The sequence below is a fragment of the Chiroxiphia lanceolata genome, chromosome 4 (assembly GCF_009829145.1).
Source record: "Chiroxiphia lanceolata isolate bChiLan1 chromosome 4, bChiLan1.pri, whole genome shotgun sequence".
NCBI classification, from domain to species: Eukaryota; Metazoa; Chordata; class Aves; order Passeriformes; family Pipridae; genus Chiroxiphia; species Chiroxiphia lanceolata.
The window spans coordinates 78,850-95,145 of NC_045640.1; the positions used below are offsets into that span (position 1 = coordinate 78,850).

At 61.6% G+C, this 16,296-nt stretch overlaps 2 protein-coding genes across 2 annotated transcripts; one reads left to right on the top strand and one right to left on the bottom strand.

The window, feature by feature from the left end:
- Positions 1 to 981: 981 nt before the first annotated feature.
- On the bottom strand, positions 982 to 6,669 carry HTRA2 (HtrA serine peptidase 2). The gene is made up of 8 exons (XM_032686237.1): positions 6,296 to 6,669; positions 5,507 to 5,711; positions 5,241 to 5,435; positions 5,005 to 5,037; positions 4,460 to 4,568; positions 3,769 to 3,838; positions 1,637 to 1,732; positions 982 to 1,345 (listed from the first exon to the last, which is right to left on the bottom strand). The coding sequence occupies exons 1-8, from the start codon at positions 6,652 to 6,654 to the stop codon at positions 1,180 to 1,182; spliced, it is 1,233 nt and encodes a 410-aa protein (XP_032542128.1). The 5' UTR covers positions 6,655 to 6,669; the 3' UTR covers positions 982 to 1,179.
- Positions 6,670 to 7,005: 336 nt separating this feature from the next.
- Positions 7,006 to 16,193, top strand: AUP1 (AUP1 lipid droplet regulating VLDL assembly factor). Its single transcript, XM_032686236.1, has 12 exons — positions 7,006 to 7,098; positions 7,359 to 7,496; positions 7,949 to 8,099; positions 9,262 to 9,449; positions 9,556 to 9,628; positions 12,185 to 12,258; positions 13,139 to 13,205; positions 13,760 to 13,865; positions 14,147 to 14,293; positions 14,445 to 14,608; positions 14,762 to 14,850; positions 15,923 to 16,193. Exons 1-12 carry the CDS (start codon positions 7,049 to 7,051, stop codon positions 15,969 to 15,971), a joined length of 1,296 nt encoding a protein of 431 aa, XP_032542127.1. The 5' UTR covers positions 7,006 to 7,048; the 3' UTR covers positions 15,972 to 16,193.
- The last annotated feature ends 103 nt before the right edge of the window (positions 16,194 to 16,296 follow it).

The following is a 16,296-nucleotide window of genomic DNA, read 5'->3' on the forward strand; positions in this document are numbered from 1 at the left end:
CCGGCGGCGCTGGCCGGGGCAGCGAATTCCTCCGGCGAGGCCGGGGCTGCTGAAAGGACGCCTGTTCTCGGGGCAGGGGAGCGCCTGGGGGCAGGAGCGGCGCCGCCCCCGCCGCAGCGCCCCCGAGGAACTGTGCTTCTTTGATCTCCCAAAGTACCAGCCGGGGCCCGGGAGCCCCGTCACGGGCAGGGCCTGGCCCGACACCCGCATTCCTGCCATCGCATTCCTGCCATCGCACCGGGCCGGACGTGGCCGTTCCGGTGCCCTCGCCGCAGAGCCGCTGCCTCCCGCCGCCGCGGGAGCAGAGGGGGGATCTTCCAGGAAGGCAAGGAACGGCTGGAGCTGCTCCTTCCCAGAAGGGCCGGCCAGGCAGCTGCACAGCACAGGGACGGGCCCAGCTGTCCCCAGGGGCCGGGTGTGTGTGGGAGCGGACACTGGGCTGGGTTGGGACAGGCAGAACCCCAGCCCAGCTTCCACCCTCGGCCCTCCTGAACATCAGGGCCAGGAGAGGCTGCCTCGGCCACGGCGAAGTCCAGCATCAACATCCCTTTCACCATGCCCTGGAACGCTGCTGCACGGGAGGGGATGTGGGCACAGACCTCGGAATGCTCCCAGAGCTCCCAGCAGAAGCGATGTGACCAGTTGAACATGGCACGGCCACAGCAACACGGAGCAGCTCGGCTGCACTCCAGGGAAGAAATGCTGGTCCCAGAGCTGCTCCAGGGCTGCTCTCACCACAGAGGGGCTGCATGAAACTTGACAGCTGCCAACCTGGTACAGATGGAGGAGTCAGATCCCAGCTGTGTGGGTACTGAGCAGGTGGCAGGACACCACTAACGCTGAGGAGGTCCCTGGAGGCACAGCCAGCTCCTCCCCACCTGGAAGGTCTCCTGTGAGGACTGACAGGAGGGGCAGGGTCCCACGCGGCCCGGCCTCCACCAGGCGACTGCTGCTGTTGTGAGAAGGTGATGTGGCATGGAGGCCCCTAGAAAAGTGCTTTATTTTGAGTACAGAGGGAAATTGCTGCACCACAAGTCACCCAAGCACCGGGCTGGGCCCCTCTCCTGGCTCCTTCCAGCCCTGCATGAGCTCTCAGGGCCTGCCTGGCTGGCACAGACACAGCTCAGTCCTGCTCCCAGCCCCGGGCCAGCACTGCCGGTCAGCACCGGGCGGTCCCCGCTACTCCGTCACCTCAGGCACGACGCTCACCAGCAGCGTGTCGTGGCCGCGGCGCACCAGCATGGCCAGGTTCTGCTGCGTCCGCACCGCCTCGTACACGTCCTCGGTGCGCCGCGACGCCGTCCCGTTGATCTCCAGCACCACGTCACCGGCCTTCAGCCCAGCCCTGCGGGGAGAACATGGATGGAGCACAAAGTGGGCAAAGCAGCCACTCAGCTTCATCAGCCCTGAAGGATGGAGGGGCAGGCACAGGAGCTTTGGGCCGTGGCACCAGGTGTTCCTCCAGCCACGCTGGTACCTCAGCCAACGGGGACATCCAGCCTGGACAAGGGTGCCCAGGTGGTTTCTGCTGCAAGGCCCAAGCCCTCCTGCTCTGGAGCAAAACACATGGAGCTAAACACATCCCCCCTGGCACGGCTGCTCCCTCACACGTCCCAAGGCACAGGGCAGCACTTACTGATGGGCCGGGGAGCCGATGATCACCTTGTGGATCAGCACACCGTAGGACACGTCTGGGAAGCTGGGGTCACGCAGCTTCAGCTCTGCCAGGATGCTGCATAGTGGGAATTGGCGTCAGGGATGGAGCTGGAAGCAGAGCAGGGCTCCCACCCCACCCCAGCTGCACAGCCTCAGAGACCAGACACAGAACCTCCCCTCCTGTGTCCCTGCACGCTGCTGAGTACAAGCACAGCTGCCAGCCCCAAACACCACCACCACTCTGTCAAAACAAGAGGACAAGAGTCCCAGTGGCGCCAGGGAGAGCTGGAAACTACTGCAGCAGCTGCCATCTGGATCAGAGTTGTGGTGATGCATGTCCCCACATCACACTGCTTTTCCCTGTGTCAGACCCACCCCTCCCCTGCTGCAGTTTCCCTTCTCTGCCCTGGTTGGGCAGGACACACAACACAAGCCATGCCCCTCTTCCTGCCAGACCTGTCACCAGAACTCTACCCACATCTCTTCTCTGGAATCTAGAGACTAAATAATCCCAGTTCCTCCAACTTTCTCACAGATTTTAAGTCTTCTAAACCAAGCTTAAACTCTGCATCTCTCACAACTCCACTTCGGACTCTCCCCAATATCTTCTCGTCCTTCCTGAACGTATCCAGAAGTGGATGCAGCACTCCAGCTGGATCTCCCCAGAGTGGAGAACAGCATTCTTCCCTCAAACACTGCAGCGGTTCTGATCCCTGCAGCCTCAGACACTCACACTCTGCCCAGCTCTGCTCCCACCAGGTCCCTGCTCAGCCAGTCAGGGCTCCTCATATGGCAGTGGTCCGTGCAGAGCTCTACTGCACTGTCCCACAGCTCAGTGCAAGCTGCCATCCCTTCCTCACAGAACAACGGGGTCTGCGCCGTGCCCAACACAGAGCTTCCCCTTCCTGTGCCAGGGAAAGGTTCTGGCCTTTGCAATGAGCGTTTTCAGACCAGTCACCCTTTTCCAAGGCAAGCAACCCCTTCTTGGAAGACCTTCCCCCTGGAGACAAAGAAGCCTCACAGTCAGGTGGTTTCCTGGACCGGCTCGCTGGCTGTGCGGAAGCTGGACCCGCTTCCCAGGAGCCACGTCTGACGCATTTCACGCTGCTTCCTCACAGCCCCTGTCCCGCAGCATGCCCAGGGAAGCAGGAGGAGGCTGGGTTCCCACATTCCTTGGGTTCTGCCGAGTACCAGCACCATCTACTGGGCACCCACCGGGGCTGCCGGCAGTGCTGGCTGTGCCCCCACCACCCCCTCAGGGGACACAGAGCACCTGCTCCTCCCTTTGAGGCCAGGCAGGAGCCCCAGAGGCTGCTCGTGGTGCCCGGGCGTGCAGGCAGCCCACAGACCCAACCAGCCCACGGGAGTCACAAGAGCTTTAGGAGGGCAGAGCATGGCCCCGAAAGGTGTTTGCCCAGCATGGCACAACGCCACCCCCAGCAATGTGCTGAGCCCCACAGGGCAGCTGAAGGTCACCTAAAGGTGGCTGCAAGAGCCAAGGAACGGGAGCAGCTGCTGTCCCTGAGAACTGCTCCCAGAGGTGAGAGTGCAGGTCCTGTTTGCTCCTGACATTGGTCCTTCATGGACTCACAAAACTGTTTGGGTTAGAAAAGATCTTTAAGATCAAATCCAACTGCTACCCCCCAGAACTGCCAAGACCACCACTGACCATGTCCCCAAGTGCCACATCCACAGGGCTGTTAAACCCCTCCTGGGATGGGGTCTCCCCTCCTGCCCTGGGCAGCTGTGCCAGGGTTGGACAGCCCTTTTTAGGAAGGAATTTTCCCGCTATCCAACCCAAACCTCCCCTGGCACAGCCTGAGGTTTTTTCCTCTCATCCTGTTGCTTGTTCCCCAGGAGCAGAGCCTGACCCCCACCTGGCTGCGCCCCTCCTGTCAGGGAGTTGTAGAGAGCCAGAAGGTCCCCCTACAAGCCTCGTTAGACCAGTCTGGAGTCTAACCACAACATGAGCACAAAGAGATTCAGGACTGAAAGTTTAAGCTGTGGAGACAATCCTACCAAAACCAGGCACCTTCAGTTAGTTGGGAAGATCCCATTACATGCCTGCCCCAACAGGACCAGTCTTTTGGCCCCCAAGCTCAGGACAGGCACCTGGGAGTGAGGGTCAGCATCATCACCCCGATGTACCGGCGCTTCGTCTCTGCATTGCCAAACCAAGAGCCTGCCAAAGGAAAGGACATGGAATGTCATGGCTGGAAAACAGAGACACACCCAGAACAGTGCTGAGCTGAGCCCCACAGCCCTCAGGGCAGGTAGTGTGTGCAAAGCCATTCCCAGTCCCCACAACAGCTCAGTCCAGCTCTTGGTACCAGCAAAAGTGTTACAGGTGTTGCACTTTGCACTGACTTTGTTTCCCCAGTTTGTCAGTTTTTTGACTGAGAACATCCCTCCCTGGCGTCACAGGAGAACCAGACAGAAGTCTGCCTTAAATAATTCTCACACACAGAGGCACAGAAAGAGGCAGCATTCCACATGGCCAAATGAAGGACTTGTCCTCTACACTACCACCGAATCCCACACCTGGACTTCCACCACTGCACACCAGATGCAGGTTACTTAGGACACCTGATCTGCAGCAGAGGTAGGCAGCTGTGGGCAGGGCAGCAGCAGCAGCACAGCTTTCCAGTGGCACAGGAGAGTTTCATGCCAGATGGGACCCCAAAGGCTCCTTCTCCTGCCCTCCTTGTCCTCACGTGGAAGAAAGGCTTGGAGCCCAGCTGTGCCAGAGCTTCCCTCTCTCATCCTGCTCCCCCAGCACCCGAGCAGGGAGGCTCCCACTCACTCTTGCGCTGCTCCTCCCTTTGCAGGAACTTCCGGAGCCGGTCGGAGGGGATGGCAAAGGAGATGCCCGATGTCACCTTCATGGTGTTCACCCCAATCACCTCGCCATCCTGCAGGGAAAGGGCACTGGGATACCCAGCCTGGGTCACTGTGGAGAGCAGGGGAACTACTGCACCAGCCTGAGGTCCCAGCTGCGTGCCCACCCCTTTCCAGGCTGCTGCCCCTGTGTCCTGCCTGACCCTGCCAAGGCCGGGCAGGGCCCAGGGGCTGAGCCCACCCAGCTCCTCACTCTGCCCAACCAGCACCAGCCATGCTTCGCTGGGCAGGGCTCAGCTCCGCCAGAGTTCCATCGGCTCTGGCTCCCTCAGATGCTGCACAGGGTTCCCATGCCAGGCTGAATCCTCCTCCTCCTCCTCACAGGGAGCCTGAAGGACTCACAGGCCCTCCCTCCCGGCACCCACAAGCGCTCCCGTAGAGGGGCACAGAGTGAGGGGCACACAGCACATCTCTGCCCCAGCCAGCAAGGGGACAAGCAGCAGGACTCACCAGGTTGACAAGGGGGCCCCCGGAGTTCCCAAACTGCGGCAGAGGAGAGAGAGCGAGCAGACCATGAGAACCCCGTCCTGCACGGCAGCAACGGCAGGAGGCCGATCCCAGGAACTGGGTCAGGCTGATCCCAGAGCGCCCGAGTGACCGGCCAGAACCCCCTCAGCTCCCCGTGCTCCATGTGAGCCCCCTCCTCCCCCCAGCACCCACAGCCCTGCCCAGTCCCACACCCTTACGTCGATGGCGGCGTCGGTCTGGATGTACTCCATGTCGGAGGCGGCCAGGCCCAGCTCGCGGCTGCCGCGCTGCGCCGAGCTCACGATGCCCGAGGTGATGGTGTTCTGCAGCGCGAAGGGGCTGCCCATGGCCACCACGAACTCGCCCTGCCGCACCTCGGCCGAGCGGCCCAGCGGCAGCGTGGGCAGCGGGTGCTGTGGGGAGCAGGACGGTGAGCGGGAGGGGTGAAGGGAGGGTCCCCACGTCCCCACACCACGACACACACCTTGGGCTTAATCTTGATGGTGGCGATGTCGGCCACCTGGTCCACGTCCTGCACCACGGCGTCGTACTGCTCGCCGCTCGCCAGCTTCACCCGCACGCGCCGCCGGTTGGCAACCACGTGTGCGTTGGTGACGATGAGCCCGTCCGGGGACACCAGGAACCCCGAGCCGTTGGAGATGGGCACGTCCCGGCCCAGAAAGGGGTGCCTGCGAGGGGGGCACAGGTCAGGATGGGTGGCAGGGACCCTGTGGGGTCTGGTGGGGACTCCAGGGAGGACAGGTGGGGCCACGCAGATGGGTAGGGCTGGGAAGCAGCGGGGAACAGTGAGGATGTCTGGGCAGCAGCTTTTCCCATTGTGAGGCAGAGGGTGTGACACCAGACACAGGTGTGATCAGGCTGGAGGGCAGAGCTGCTGCCCTGAGACGCTCCAAGAGGCTGGAGGTGCTGGATGGTGAGATTATGGAGTGCAAAGGGCAATAAATGCAAAGTGGTGCTCCTGAGGCAAAGTGACAGGGCACCCTGAAAGGCAGCTCTGCTCGACGGTCCCGGAGGACAAGGAGGTGGCAGCGGTGTGTGGCAGCCGTGTGTCCCCGCGGCGTGTCCCCGTGTGCCAGCTGCGAGCACGGGCAGCGGGACCGGGTCGGTCTCTCCCGCGGCACTTGGGGGACCCCACTGGGACGCCGTGTCCGGTTCAGCGACACAGGCCAGGGCGGCTGCAGGAGAGCCCGGCGGAGGCTGCACTGCGCAGGGAAGCGGGGGATCCCTCCCGCGGACCGCCCGGTGCCGGCACCTGCCCACGATCTCCACGTAGACCAGCGCGGGCGCCGTTTTCTCCACCACGTCGGCGATGAAGTTGAAGGCGGCGCGGGGCGAGGCGGGCGGCGGAGCGGGCGGCGGGGCGGGCACGGCTGCGCTCAGCGCGGGCCGCCGGCGCTCCCGGGCCCACAGCAGCACCAGCGCCGCCGTCCCCGCGCCCACCGCCGCCGCCAGCGCCCGGCCCCCAGCGGGGGCCGGCGGAGGAAGGGGCGGGGGTGGTGGCGGTGGCGGAGGAGGCTCGGCGGCCCCGGTGAGTGCTCGACACCAACGCAACGCTACCGGCGGAAGCGGCACCCGGGGGACACGCACTCTCCGCGCCGCCGCCGCCGCCATGCTGCCGCTGCCGAGCGGAAGCCCCGCCCCGCCGGGGCGAGTCCCAGCCGCAGGGCACGCCGGGAGCTGTAGTCCCGGGGCGGGCCCTGGCGGGAGCTGCCCTCCGCCACGAGGCACGCCGGGAGTTCTAGTCCCGTTGGGATCCCTGGGCTGACCGCCAACGAGAGGCGCCGGTAACCGATAGCGCCGGCGGATCAGGACAGAGCGGGGCGGTCCCACTGTCAGAGCCGCTCGTCGGGCCCGCCGGAGCGGCCGTCAGGGCGAGGGAGCGGCGGCGCGCGGTGCAGGCTGGGAAGGCGGCGCGCTCCCAGCGTGCCCCGCGCGGGCCGGGCGCGCGGCCGCGGGCAAGATGGCGGCGGGTGCGGGGCGGCCGTGAGGCGGCGGCGCGGCGGGGATGGAGCCGCCTGCGGCCCCGGGCCCCGAGCGGCTCTTCGATTCGCACCGGTGAGCGCCCGCCCGGGGCCCGCGGGCCGGGGGCTCCCGGGGGAGCCGCGCGGGCCCGAGGCCCGAGGGGGGACAAAGTGTCTCGCGGGAGCCCCGTGGGGAAGGTCGGGATGAGCCGTGGGGGGACCAGGGATGCCTCGGGTGGGCTGCGAAGGCTCCTTGAGGGGGCTCGGGAGGTTCCGCGGAGCGGGGGTCTCGGGGGGCCCTGGGGCTCGTTCCGGCCGCGCTCAGGCGGCCTGCGCCGCTCTCTGCCCCGGCAGGTTCCCGACCGATGGGTTTCTGCTCCTGGCCCTGTTGCTCTACGCGCCCGTGGGGCTCTGCCTGCTCGTCCTGCGCCTTTTCATCGGTGTCCACGTGTTCCTGGTCAGCTGTGCCCTGCCCGACAGCGTCTTGCGGCGGTGCGTGACCCCGGGGGGCCCGGCTGCTACCCGGGGCGAGGTGTAGGGCGGGAGGGCGGCCCCGGCCCCTCGGGGTCCCGGGCCGGGGGGCTTGGTTGAGGCAGGGGGCTGTGGGGAGCTGTGCTTTCGACGGCTGTTGTCCCTAGGAGCCCTGGAGGTGCTTCTTCTGCCAAGCCCAGAGCTGGCGGTCACCTCTGGAGTGCTCAGGAACTGGTCTGGAGCGTGTGGATCAGCTGGGTGTGCTGCTCAGGAGTTCAGTGAGCACCTGATGCCCCGTGTTCCAATCCTAACCACAACCTCCCAACAATTCCTGCCCCAGATGTGCCTTTTCCATTTGGTCTCAGTGTTCTTTGTCCAGCCACCAGAATTCCCAGTCCCTCCCATCTGTTGGATGTGTCACCAGCAGCAGCTCTGATGGCAGGACTTGAGGCGGGCCCTTGTCTCCCTCTCAGGTTTATTGTCCGTGTGATGTGCTCCGTGCTGGGGCTGCTGGTGCGGCAGAACGACCCGCGGCTGCGCGGGGCCGGCGCCAAGGTCTTCATCGCCAACCACGTCACCCCCTTCGACCACAACGTCGTCAGCCTGCTCACCTCCTGCAACACGGTAAGGGTTCCTCCCTGGGGGCAGGGCACGGGAAGTGCTGCCCAGATTTGGTGTTGGTGTGGTCACAGAGTCGTAGGATGTTCAGGGCTGAAAAGACCTTGAAACCCATCCAGTCCCACCCTCTACCATAGGCAGAGACACCTTCCACTAGACCAGGTTGCTTCAAGCTGTGTCCAACCTGGCCTGGGACACTTCTAGGGATGGGGCAGCCACAGCTTGTCTGGGTAACCTGTGCCAGGGCCTCCCCACCCTCACAGAGAAGAGTTTTTTCCTAATATCCGGCCTAAATTTCCACTGCTACAGTTGTATCTGTTACTCCTTGTCTTATCACTCCAGTCCCCGATGCAGAGTCCCTCTCTGGCTTCCCTTTAGGGCCCTTTCAGATCCTAGAAGGTTCTCCAGTTCTGAGTTACTAACCCAGGGTTGCACAAGCCTTGAGGTGTTTTCTGTGGCTCAGTATCTCTCTTGGGCGCTGCGTGAAGAAATGGAGCAGAGTGAGGAGGAGCAGGAGTAGTTACAGTGGGTGTTGATTTTGGTGGAAGAGCAGGTAGATCCCAGCAGTTGTTTCCTTCTCTGGCCTTTTGGATCAGGGGTTCAGGGACAGGGCTGGTTGTGGGGTTTCCCTCAGCACTGGATGCTGTTTTGGGGGGGGCAGCCAGGTGCATGGAGGGTGCTGAGGGAGCTCTGTGTCCATGTTGCTCGGGCTGTTCTGGGCTGTCCCTGCTCTCCTCTAAAATTCCCTGTGTGCCGAGTTCCTGAGTCAGCAGGCTCTGGGTGGATCTCGTGTCCTGCACAGCCATTGATTTACCCCTGACCTGGAGAGGAGGGACTCCTGGAAGCAGTGTGTGTCCTGCCAAGTGTGTCAGGGATTGCTGTAGAGAACACGAGGAACGCTGGCATGGGGGGGTCTGTGTCTGTGGCAGGCAGGGTACAGTCTGAACTGAAAGTTTGGAATCTGATTCCTGTGGAGTCAGGGCTGGAGCAGGTCCTGAGGCCTAGCAGTAACATGTTCTCTGCCACCAGTGCTGCTGGCTCCCAGGTGGCCCTCAGCCCCAGAGGGGATTTTGCTGATGAGCAAGAACTTTGTCTTCTTTGTCGTTTGGGAAGATGACTGGGAGGGCTGGGCAGGGCAGTTTCCTCCTCACTCCTGTTTTTCCTGCAGCCTGCGCTGAATGGTGCCCCAGGGTTCATCTGCTGGTCCAGGGGATTCATGGAGCTGGGAGTGATGGGCAGCAGGGCGGAGCTGGTGGATTCCCTGAAGGAATACTCGTCCCAGCGAGGGAACCCACCACTGCTGCTGTTCCCAGAGGAGGCGGCCACCAACGGCCGGGCCGGGCTGCTCCGCTTCAGGTGCAGGGATTCCCACGCTGGGGTGGCTGGGGGTGGCTCCAGGGAGCCAGCATTCTTGCAGTGGGGTGGCTTCAAGGTCATTCACTGCGGAATTCCTCCCTTCCAGCTCGTGGCCCTTCTCCATCCTGGATGTTGTGCAGCCCGTTGCCCTGCAGGTCCGGAGGCCGTTGGTGGCAGTGGTGAGTTGGGGACGCAGGGATGGGGTGAGAGGTGGGTGCTGTGCCGGGCTCTGGGTGCTACCATTCATCCTGCTCCTGCTCTGGAGCCTGTGGTGTGGCCTGGCCTCGTGTCCTGGTACCCTGGGACCAACTGCTCAGAACTGATGCTGTTCCCAAGTGCCTTTCCCGGGAACTTGGCCCACTCAGTACTCCCCTAGTTACACTGGCCAGTGTGACAGACAATTGGTGGCCCGGCTGGCTGTCACTGTGCCACTGGTTTCCATGGCCAGTGCTATGTCCTCTCCCCTTGGTGAGCCTCTTGCTGTGAAAGACCAGCTCCTGCCCTCAGGGCAGGGCCAATGTGCCAGAGGTCGTGCAGGCTCTGGAGGCTCGCCCTGGGCACAGCCCCAGGGACGTGGTGCAAGAGCAACCCCAGACAAGGGGCAAAGTTCACAGTGGCAACAGCAGTGCTGCAGAAGGGATTACAGGGAAACTGGTCTCAGGCTTTGCTGAATTTCTCATTTCTTGATGTCAGTTTTGGGTCTGCTTGGTTAAAAGACCCTGAACTGTTATATTTGTCTGACACTTGAGTTGGTTCTTTGTTCTGTATCTCCCTAGAACAGCAAGGCACAATGGGCAGAGTCAAAGGCACTTCCCAGCAGGTCACAGAATGTGGTGCCCACACTAAGGCAGCAGCAGGTGTTTGAGGGTGAGACTCTGCCAGGGATTCATGTTCCCTCCGTGCTGGCTGGGGCTTTGGCAGCACTGAGGTCCCCAGTTGTGAGGCTCAGGTTAGTGAGTGGCACAATCCAGGTTATAGCTGATCCAGTGACCACGGAGAGCTGCCAGGCGCAGCTGTCACTTGTGGGTCTGCTGTGTGTGTAGGAGAAAGCACAGGAATCCCTGGCAGGGTGAGGAGTCAGCTGGATGTGTGCAGGGATGGGAACTGCGGGAATGCTTGGTGAAGATTTGGTCACTCCTGCCAGGGCAGGGGGACTGAAACGGAGTTCAAGGAGGCCACAAGCATGAGGAGAACCCAGAGAGCAGCACTTATAGGTACTTGACTCAGTCAGCTCCAGAGAAAGGAAACAGTGAGGCTGTGGAATGGATTGGGGTGACTGTGGATATGTGGCTGTGGGGGGCTGCTGCACACCGGGGAAGAGGCTTAGGAGTGGAGAGTGGTTGTTTTGTTGTGACAACGCCCACAGCAGGCTCTGCAGGGCCTGGCACTGAGTGCTGGTACTGCACAGGTTCTGTTCTGGGTTTTCCAGCAGTGAGGACACTATGTTTTTGAATGACCACTCCAGAGATATTGGAGAGCTCTTCTGTTCTGGATGGTTTATAGGGAATCACTTATACTTTTTGGGGTTTGGCTCTTCTGAGAAGTTCTGAGATGTCATAAGTTGTGTGTTTGTGCATCCCTTCCCTTGTGCATGTCACAGGGAACAGCATGTCTGTGTGGAGGTGCTGGTTACAGTCACTTCTTGGCTCAGGTTTTGTCTCCAGAGGCTGAGCAGGACTTTGTACTTTCTGCACTTTGGCTGAGTAAATTCTGGTGGATTTCTGGTGTGATTTTAAATCATCAGAAAATTTGAGGACTGGAGATTTGGTACTTCAAATGGTTCAATCAGTGCTTTACAGAAAGCTTTCTTACAGACTTGTGTGATATCTATCAGACACTGGGCTGAGCAAACCACCAAATCTGGAGTGAAGAATTTTCTCCAGCTCTGGTTGCCTGGAATGGTGCAGGAGCGTGTTGTTCTGTGGCACAGGCAGCATAACTGAAATCTGACTCTGGGCATCACTACAGGCAGTTGGGTTTGGGGTTCTGAAATGTGTTCACCCAGGAGATGAGGTTTTTCTGATTCCCCCGTGGCTGAGCTTTGTGTGCTTTACCCAGTTACAGCTCCTCTTCCCAGTCTGTGGGACAAACCAGGCATGAGCCTGTCTGAGAATCACAGAGTCAATGGGATGGGAAAAGACCTCTGAGACCCCCGAGTCCAACCATTCCCCCAGCACTGCCAAGGCCACCACTGACCATGTCCCCAAGTGCCACATCCACATGGCTGTTAAATCCTCACAGGGCTGGGGACTCCACCACTGCCCTGGGCAGCTCTTTCCAGGAGGAATTTTCCCAATATCCAACCTAAACCTCCCCTGACACAGCTTGAAGCTATTTCCTTTGTTCTGTCACTTATTCCCTTGGAGAGCTTATAGGAGTTGGAACATCACCAGCAGCTGTTCCCACCACGATGAGGAAGGATTGTTCATGGTTCTGAGGGTGTGTTAGTAGGTCTTCAGGCATTTTTGGTGCTTTCTAAAGGCACAGTCTAGCAGGGAATGTGGGGTTACTGAGGGAAAGCCTTGCTGCTGTCTTAGTGGAAGGAAAAGGTGACTGCAAACAGTGAAAACTGGTGATGACTAATGATGAAGCTGCCCTGGGGCTTGCCCTGTGTGCACTGTGTGGAGAACTTTCCCAGTTCTCCACCTCTGCCCACATATCCATGACTCGCTGCCTGCCAGGCTCCCGGCAGCTCCTGTTCTGGGTGTGGGATCTCACTGTGCTCTCTTCCCCAGAGCGTGGCCGACTCCTCCTGGATCACGGAGCTGCTCTGGACCTTCTTCGTTCCCTTCACAGTATATCAAGTAAGGTACTATGTCTCTCTTTTCTGTTTGGGGCAGGGCTGGGGTTGGGCGGGGCCCTGATGTGTCTGTGGCTGATGGCACCCTCCCTGGGTGCCTCAGCAGGGCTGTGCTTGGCACCATTTGGGTCTGGCCAGGTCCAGCTCCTGGACCTGCTCCTGGCTCCTGTGCTGTGTTGGGAAAGGAGAGGAGTCTGTCTCTGCAGGCTTTTAGGTCCAAGTTTCCAGGTGTATTTTTAAAGCTGCTTTGCAGTGATTTACTCCAGGGGTGATTCCCTCAGGCAGCGCCAGCCTCCAGTGTCTGTCTGTCCCTGCAATTCCTCAGGAGCTGCAGGGGTGTTCCAGGGGGGTGGTGCAGGAGTCGTCCAGACCCCTGCCCTGGGCCCAGGAGAGCCTGGTCTGGCTGAGTAGCTCTGGCGTCATAAGGGTTCCTAGGCAGTGGAAGGGGCTGGGAGTCAAATGCAGGGGTTGAGGTATTTCAGCAAAGAAAAGCCTTGTGCTGTAGCTTTCCCTGGCTGTATCTGCCTGGAGTCTGGGTGACCTGTTTTCTACTCCCATGTAAATGGCCGTGGCTCCTCACTGGGGCCCTTCTGGGAACTGTAGGAGATCCTTCACATGTTACGTGTGAGAGCTAACAGAGCTCCAGTGAGCCAGTTCTGTCTCCTGGTTCTGTCTCCTGAGCTGAGCCATGCCCTGGGTTTGGGAGTGGGTGTTGGGGTTTGATGCTCTGGTGGGGAGAGGTGTGGGGTGGACATGGGGTGTGGAGTTGGGGGTGTGCCCGGCACAACTGCTCCCAGTAGGTGCTGGCCCCAAGGGCCATTCCCCATGGGGCTGTCTCCAAGGGCTCCTTCTGGCGGGGCTGGATCCATGTGCTGTTGTCCCCACTCAGGTGGATGCCGTCTGTCCCCAGGCGAGCGGACGAGCCGAGTGAGGACTTTGCGCTCCGAGTTCAGGAGGTAGGAGAGTGATGTGGGAGAGGGCTGTAGGACTGGTGCAGTTGAGGATGGGCACAGAGGAGAGCAGAGGGCAGGCAGAGTTGCAGAGGGCATTTTTGGATATGTTTGTGTGATGGGAGCTCTAGTTTTCCATGGCCTATTTGCCACCCCCTACTTAGCCTTTCCGCAGTTATCAGGACTCTCTCCACGTACTTCACGCCTTCCACTCCCCTTTCATGATGCCACAAATCAAATAAAGAAATTGTTTCTCCACCCTTCCTGTGTGTGCTGGGTACTTCACAGCTCCTGTACCAAAGATCTCGTATCTCCCCCGTCAGCCCGTTTTGGCAGGATGATACTGCAACTCCTGCTCCTTCATGTGCTCCCTGCCACACTGAAATGCATCCCTGAGGCCATGCAGAAATCAATTCCCAACCCTGTTGCCCTTGCTGTAGCTCCATGCAAGCCTGCGCCCCTGACACGCTCCCGGGCACGGGGGGCTGCCTGGGCAGCGTGTTGTGCATCCTGTATGTGTTGTGTGCCCCGTGTGTGTGACTCCTCTCTGCGTCCTGCAGCTCTTGGCCATGGAGCTGGGTGTGGTATCCACACGGATCACCGCCGCCGACAGGACTGAGCACATGAAGAGGCTGCGGCACACGGCACGGCTGCCCTTTGCCCCAGGTGGGTGTCCTGGGGGTGTCCTGGCTGTGGAACTGCCACCTGGGCTTGCCTGTGTGGGGGCCTCAGTCTGCTCTCAGTGACTCATGTGTGGAGTGGGAAGAAGAGGAGGACCAGGAATGTTGGGGTGCTCCCTGGGAGAGGGGCCCACGCTCCTGGACACAGACATGGGGGGTGTGGGCAGGGGGTCCAGCTTTCACGTCACAGCAGTTCGTACTAAAGCAGGGCTGGTGCAGCTGACAGGCCTTTAGTCACCCTCCTGTGCCCCCTTCTTTCTCCTGCAGCCTCGAGTCAGCGCCTGGTAGCCCAGCCCAGGGTGCCCCCCCATCTGCCTGGAGGTGCTCCTGAGGACGTGCAGGTCGTGGCCATGGCACAGCAGGTCAAGGAGGTGCTGCCTCACGTGCCCCTGGAGGTCATCAGGACAGACCTGGGTGAGTGGTGCTGGGGTGTCAGCAGGGACACAGGGGGACCTTCTGTGGTGTGTGGGACCTGAAAGCAGAAACCTTGTCCCTGTTGCACTGGAGCACAGTGGCAGCCAGGATGGAGCATCCAGATCTCTAAGGGATCCCTTTGTCCCTGCAGCCCAGACCAACTGTGTGGACACCACGATTGCCAACTTGCTGGAGGGGAGAGTTTCCTTCTTCCCTGAGAGTCAGGAGGCTGGTACTGACCTGCCTACCCTGTCTACCTCCCAGGCTGCAGCTGCTTCTGGCATCCAGGGCTCCGTGGCTGCGCCTTCTGCCAAGGTACTGTGGGCGTGTGCATCTCCCTGATCTGGTGGCTTGTGTTCAGGACTAGCCAGGGGCATGGAGCACTGACCTGATGTGCCAGGGTCTTCCAGAGCCAAGGAGGCTCCTGCTTTGTCTGTCTCCTGACGGCTCCTGTGCTTTCTCTTCCAGACGGCTACAAAGCAGTTTGCAAAGTCCCCCGTGGAGCGTCACCTGTCCTTGCAGGAGCGGAAACGAGCCTTGTACGACTATGCCAGGAGGTGAGAGCCCCCCAGGGCTCCCCTGCCAGGGCCCTCACGACTCCCCCTGCCCAAGCCCCCAAGCCGTGGCCCCAACAGCACCCGAGGTGCCCCAGGCTGTGCCAGCCAGGTGGTTCCCAGCCCAGGGCTGAGGGAGGGGGGCAGGTGATTGTCACCTTTCCAAGTGTGCGGCCCCGTGTCATTCCTGGGAAGTGCTCTGCGCTCATAACTGCTGCCAGGCCTCTGGTTTTGGGGGCTGAGGGGTTGGAGCTGTTTTCCAGAAGCACTAAGGAACAGAGCTGAGCACAACCAGCCTCACTAGGCTCCTAGATGTGACTCGTGTCTGGCTGACAGGATCCCCTGTGGGACTGGGTTTTTCTGAGGTCACACTGGTGCCCTGGCACCCTTGGTGTGGGCAGGACATTCCTGTTTGGCACCATGGACAGCGCAGTTAACTTAGGTGTGAGGGAACAGGGAGCAACCTGTGCAGGATTTTGATGAGGCAAATCCTGGAACAAGTGGCCAGCTCTGGTGACTGGTCGTTGTTTTAGAATGATACAGAAAACTGAGAATGAGTTTGAGGGGAAGTTAAGTGTGCCTGCGCTTGTTGGGCACTGAAGGGCTGGGGCTGTGCTGAGGGAACCATCCTGTCAAGAAACCCTAACTGGGAAACCTCATCCTGACAGCCCGGCAGGGGCCTGCTGGGGAGCAGGGGCCGGTGTGGGTGGGGCCGGTGTGGCTGGTCCCTGCAGCCCCTTGCAGGCCTTGCTTGGTCTGTGCTCCGTCGTCGGGCTTGTCCCCAGTAGGGACAGTATCTGCCCTGTGGCTCTCCTGGAGCAGCTCTGGCCACTGTCACCTGTTTCCATGGGCTCCAGGCGAGCTCGGAACGGAACCGGAGCCAAGGTGCAGCCGGGGAGGACACGGCCCTGGGGCACTGCAGTGTGAGGGTCACCCCCACTGCTTGGCCCTTCGGGTCCCGGGCCCGGGCCCTCGGGGTCGCCACCTCTCTCCGGCGGCCCCTCCCCGGACAGGCTCGCGGGGGACATTCGGGCGGTCCCGGGGCGGTGGTGTCTGAGGGCGCTCTCTCCCGCAGGCGGTTCACCGAGAAGCACGGCGTGGCAAGGGCCGGCGGCAGCCTCTAACGGGCCCGGGCCGGCGGCGGCCCGTGAGCGGAGGCCCTGCCCGCACCGGCCCGGAGCCCGTGACCGGCTCGGAGCCCGTGACCGGCCCGGAGCCCGTGACCGGCTCGGAGCCCGTGACCGGCCCGGGCCGGCGGCGGCACCGGCGCGCGCGGGCCCCACGCGGACGGGACGGGCGGGGGGCGGGGGCGCCCCCTGGCGGCGAAAATAAACGGCGGCAGCGTCCGGCGCGGCTCGGGCTGTGCGGGCACCGGGAGCGGGGGGCGAGGCGGGGGGCGTGGCCAGCGGGACGGGGGCGGGCCCGGCCCGGCTCCGTGCGGGTCCGCAC